General features: G+C 41.0%; 1 protein-coding gene across 1 annotated transcript; it reads left to right on the forward strand.

The window, feature by feature from the left end:
- The first annotated feature begins 2,952 nt into the window (after nt 1–2,952).
- Nucleotides 2,953–3,885, forward strand: LOC139658087 (olfactory receptor 11A1-like). Its single transcript, XM_071536118.1, has one exon. It carries the CDS (start codon nt 2,953–2,955, stop codon nt 3,883–3,885), a length of 933 nt encoding a protein of 310 aa, XP_071392219.1.
- Nucleotides 3,886–5,818: the final 1,933 nt, after the last annotated feature.

Here is a 5,818-nt window from a genome sequence, read left to right on the forward strand (position 1 = left end):
GCAGCAGTTGTGGAATCAAGAAGCTTCACTAAGACTTCCACCACATCCAAACACAACATGGACCAGGAAAAAGGATCAGGTGGAGGAGACAGGAATAGAAACAGGAAGTAGTTTGACAGAAGTAAGGGTGTGGAGGTCAGGGGGGTGGATGGCCAACAACCCAGGTTCAATTGTCAACCTTAAGCTAACCTGAACCAAACTGTTTTAACTGTCCTTAGCATGTGACCAACAGGTGGAAATGTCCAGTCCGATTCCTGCTGTTGACACATAATCCTTTACTGGTGGAGGAACCTGATCTTAGAAGTATTCCTGTCAGAAACATGGACTACCCTCAGGGGCATGGTAGGAGCCATCAAAGCTGCAGGTGTTGGGGACCTTGAGCTTGCTGAGGGCTGCTGGGGCCTGATTACACATTTCCTTAAGGGTTAGGGTTATGGTTAGGTTGTGGCCCAAGACAGGAAACCCGCAGCTCCCCTGTGGCACTTGAACAGGGTCCTAGGTGCATTGCAGAATCCTACTTTTGAGCCACTTGAGTTAGTGAACTTAAAGTGGCTATCACTTTGTGCAGCTGCCACTTGGGTCAACCTTTTCTAGATTTTACTGCCTCAATGTTGCAGCCAGCACCTCCTTTGGGGAGTTGGTGCTTGGCACGGCTCAGAGACAGTAAGTAAACCTTTATACTCTGCAATAGAAATGGTCCGCCAGAGCCTACACTGGTATTTTTGCTTACTGTGATGTCATTTTTTTAAGTATCTTCAAATGTTTCTTATCCCTAAAATCTGCACAACCCAAGCTAAAAGGCTACATAAATCAATAAACCATAATAACTGGAAAAAATATTGAAATTGTGTCAAATTAAAATTATTTGAACTAAATTTATTTGAACTATGTACATATTTTAGTTTTTGAGATATGCTCATTTTTGTGAGCAAAGTGCGAAGGTGGAAAACCTGGAAAACAGCTGACCAATTTTCCAGTCATGGAAAACACATGGAAAATGAGAAAAAAGGAAAATGTCCTGGAAAATCTTGTGTTGTCCTGGAAAATTATTTTGACATTCTCCTATTTTCCTTTAGCTCAGAATGAACCACTAGGCTATCAAAGTTATGTTCAGGACCATATTAACGTTCAAATGGTAGTTTATGGACGAGAGTATTTTGAATAGGCTCCTCTCGGTTATGTTGTCGAAACGCTGAACAAAGTCACGTCACATGGTAGCACATGCAGGTTGGATGACATTACAACTTAAGTGGCTGAAACTCCAAATAAAGTAAGTTACATTATCCTTCAAATGTAAATATTAGTCAACTGTGGTAGTTTTTATTAGGTTTATCAACTTTTTTTATACGGTTGAATAATGTTAAATTGGTTAGCATGTTTGGTTTAGTTGCTAAAGTTGACCTGCTTGCTAGCTTGTTTTGCCTGCAAAGGTTTAAAGTTTGTGATTCAACTCTGGCTAGGAGCAATGGTTTCAAATGTGTGTTGGGCAAGTTGGATAACCGGCTAAATACTGGCTAACGGTACTTTTTAGCTGCGACCAGCAGCTCTATAGCTCGCTCTGTCTGTCGGTCGGTCGGTCCACAATAATTTCCCCACGCATGTATGCATGCGCGTACGTGGTCGCAGCTATTCACGCTTGTTTACTTTGCTAGCATTGTCTCTTCAAACGCAATGCTGCATTGTTAAGGTAAAATAGACCATAACATGACATGAAATGTTGAACTTTTTTAGCGGTAGCTCACAGTGGGTGTGTTTAGCCTCGTTAAAGACTCCACCTAATATTACGAGTGAAGGGGCTAAGTATGGTGTGATAAACTGATAAGAGTCAGTGGCAGTTAATAATCCTAGCAAACCCGACTCTTTGAATCGTACATTTAGGTATGTAAAGTTCAGTCTAGATTTGTCAGTAGGCAAAATTGTAGGCTACTATTTGTGTTATTGGTGTTCAGGCTATTATTGGTGTTCAGGCAGCAATGGTTAATATAATTCATATGAAAAAAAGGATTGAGGTTATAAATTAATAACAATGATACATTACATTTACATAGCTCTTGCCAAGCATAGAGCACAAAGGGTTTTCCAAAAGAAACAAAATAAAATAAAATGATGGAATACTATGAAGGAGAAAAATATAATAACAATATTAAACCAGTGTTAAAACAAGGAAAGAAATAAAAAAAATTCCTAAGCATGTAAGAGATTATTTCATAGATAAATTATAATCATAGACTGCACGTCTTTTAAATCAGACTTCTAGAGAAGAACATGTTAGTGTATGGCGCGATTCCTGTCTGTCATACCAGTGAGATCATCACTGAAAAGTCCTGGAAAATTATATCTAGAAAAGAGTGGGAACCATGGTGGAGGCTGAGCTTCACAGTTCAGACACATTTCATGAAGTTTTCTAGGTCTGTTTTGCCTGCAACCTGGGGAAACACATTTTCCAAATTCTCAGGTTTGATGGGCAAAAGTCAAACTGTGACAAGGAAGAAACTGTTGGGAATAAAGTTGCTGTTGTTGTCAGTTGCTGGTTGAGTATCTAATGAGATCCATAGAGGATGGAAACTGTGGGATAAAACCAGTCGACTGTTGACAGACGGATCAGTGTCTGCTCAGAGGAAACACTGAGCAGTTGTGTGGAAGTGTTTGAAACATTCACACTGGATGATTTGAAATGTCTGATCCACTTTTTCTACTCAATGTTCATCTTGTTGAATTCATTTTAGATGAAAATGTTCATGTCTCTGTTGTTGTCATTCCTTACAAAAGATAACAATCTACTTTTTCAGGCTCCATGGCTGAAATGTCAGCCTTTACCTTTCACAACTGATCCACAGTGTTTTTAATAGAGACAGTGTGTGTTTACTGATGTAATATTCCTGCATGTTTCATGGTTGCACCTCTGCTCCTGTTGTTTGAGTCTAATATTTCTCAGACATGAAGACATCCAGGATGGCGGAGGGGTTTAACGAGACCTATCTGACTCTGGCAGGTCACGCCCGATTCAACAAACTCCGATATCTCTTCTTCTTCATCTTCCTGACAGTCTACATCTTCATCTCCTTCACAGACTCCCTCATCGCCTTCCTCATTTGCTCCCAGCGGAGCCTCCACAAGCCCATGTATGTCTTCATCGCCGCTCTGCTGCTGAACTCGCTCGCCGGCAGCACCACCATCTACCCCAAACTGCTCTCTGACTTCCTGTCCGAGCGTCCTGTCGTGTCCCGCTCCGCCTGCCTCTGCCAGGCGTTTTTCATCTACTTCCTGGGCGGTTCAGCCTACATGCTGCTGTCGGTCATGGCCTTCGACCGCTACGTTTCCATCTGTGAGCCGTTGCGGTACGCCACACTGGTGTCGCCCTCGGCCGTAGCGGCGCTGCTGCTGCTGGCCTGGCTGCTGCCGGCCGGCCTGGTGGTGGGGGCGGTGGTGCTGGCCGGCCGGCTGCGACTCTGCAGGTTTCGACTGGACAGACTCTACTGTGACATCTACTCCTTTCTGAATCTGAGCTGCGGGAGCACGCTGGTGAACAACGTGTACGGCTTGCTGTGCAACGCAACCATCATGTTTCTGTCGATAGTGTTTGTTGTGTTTTCATACAGCCGGATCCTAGTGGTCTGCTTGCGGCAGTCCGGCTCCTTCAGAGGGAAGGCGGTGCGGACCTGCCTGCCTCACCTCCTCGTCTTCATCAACTACTCCGTCTGCACCGTGTTCGAGATCGTCAACAACCGAATGCAGGCCGATGTGGACGCCATCGTTCCCGCCGTCATGTCCATTTCCATCGTCATCATCACAACTCTGTTCAACCCGGTGGTTTATGGGCTGAAGACACAGGAGATTTCTAAACGGGTTAAAAAACTGCTGTGTTACCGCAGAACTGAAGGATAATTTTTTAAACTTTCATATTACTGTTGTTCTTTAAACTTTTATTGATCCAGGAAATTCTGAGTGAGCTCCACTCTGCCTTACACTCACACTGGCTGCAACCATTGGCCAAGTATGTACACATACAAGGAATTTGACTCATATCAAAAAGTATATATATCTATATAGAGAGAGAGATACATGTAAACAACACTATGACAATAGTGCAATGGTGCAGAGTGCAAAGATGCTGGAAGTTGTTGGTGTAACAGGTTACATTATATACGATATATATGAGTTATTACACATTACATACATTATATACACATTATATACACATTAGAATCAAGAATCATCTTTAAATCAGATATTGTACAGATGATGATGATGGGGGAGGAGGAGCAGGAGGAAATCTCTGATCTGGGCCTTTCACTCCTGCTTTTTTTCCCCCTCCCTTTGTATTGCAGGTAGGGTTGTGTGTGTGTGTGTGTGTTTGTGTGTGTGTGTGTGTGCGTGTGTGCGTGTGTGTGTGTGGTGTGCGTGCAGGGGTGGCGGGTGGGGTTACAGGCTTATTGCACAGGGATAGTTTCAGTCACTGTATGGCTGATTTAATGTTCATCAGAGTGATGGCCTGTGGGAAGAAACTGTTCTTGTGTCTGGTTGTTTTGGTGTACAGTGTTCTGTAGCGCCTACCAGAGGGGAGGAGTTGGAAAAGGTTGTGTCCAGGGTGTGATGGGTCTGCAGTGATCTTTCCTGCCTGTTTCCTGACTGGAGATGTATAAGTCCTGAATAGAGGGCAGGTTGGCATCAATGATTTTTTCTGCAGTCTGCTGCTGTTTGTCACAACTGATAATAACTTCCCATTTATGAAATAAAGCTTTAAAGTATACAGAGTCATAATCCTGTTTCCTGTTAATGTAACAATCATGTAATAAAACGTAATAAAAAAAAATGTAAAATGTACATAAAAGTTGTTTTATGAACAGATGAAAAGCCTGTTGTATTACTAGAGAAGTGGGTGATGATTTTTAAACCTTCATATTATTTTTATCATCGTTATTTGAATCTTTATTGATCCAGGGAATATTAACAGAGCTCCACTCAGCAGCTCAACACAGTCAAACTGGGATCTGACCAGTACAACCAGTGTGCTGCTGTTTGTCACAACTGCTTATGTATTAACATTCCCATTTATGAAACCATTAGACTAATAACAATTTACAGCTGATGGTGTCATCATCCTGTCAACGCAATAATCTAATGAACACATAGATAATATACATAAAAATGTGAATAATAACATTCAAAATTCAACACCTGTCATCCATTCATGTATTTGGCTGTTAACTAAGGGATGAATATAAACACTATCAGTTTAGTTATTACTTTTTTAACTGGAAATTTCAACCTTTTTGTTCATGTAAAAAAAACAATAATGTAAAAAAATGATTAACAAGAAAGAAGTTTTGACATTAATGGCAGGTTAGTGTTACTCCACTGAAGGAAAATTGACATTCTGTACATTAACAGGATTATGACGCATTATTATGAAGTTTTATTACAGTAATGGGAAGTTACTTCATGTTCTGTTTTATTTAAGGTTTAATTTAAAACTAAACAGGAACAAGACTTTAGGAATCATTTTAATAATCTGTAGAAAAAGAGCTAGTGGCAACATAAAAGTCACAGCAGGAGTGTGACTGATTCACTTTTCATGATACTCAGAGACACTTTACATAAACCAGAAGTATATAAAAAAAACTAAATCACTAAAAATGTACACTCCTTAAAATTGAAAATGCAAAATAAGAAAAGAAAGAAAGAATTAGAGTACACACTGACACAGGACACATGACAACAGCTCACATTTAGTGCAAGGTGACAAAACACATGCAAACAGCAAGGCGTTCTATTAAAACTAGTTCTACAATGAATCAGTTTCCAGTGTCAACATGTC

This window comes from Centroberyx affinis, unplaced genomic scaffold, assembly GCF_046629955.1.
Source record: "Centroberyx affinis isolate AG114_WGS23_722 - 3 ecotype Tasmania unplaced genomic scaffold, CSIRO-AGI_Caff_v1 ptg002828l_1, whole genome shotgun sequence".
Lineage (NCBI taxonomy): Eukaryota > Metazoa > Chordata > Actinopteri > Beryciformes > Berycidae > Centroberyx > Centroberyx affinis.

Excerpts from the sequence above, each read along its gene's own strand:
- LOC139658087 (XM_071536118.1), top strand. The coding sequence starts at position 2,953 with ATGGCGGAGGGGTTTAACGAGACCTATCTGACTCTGGCAGGTCACGCC.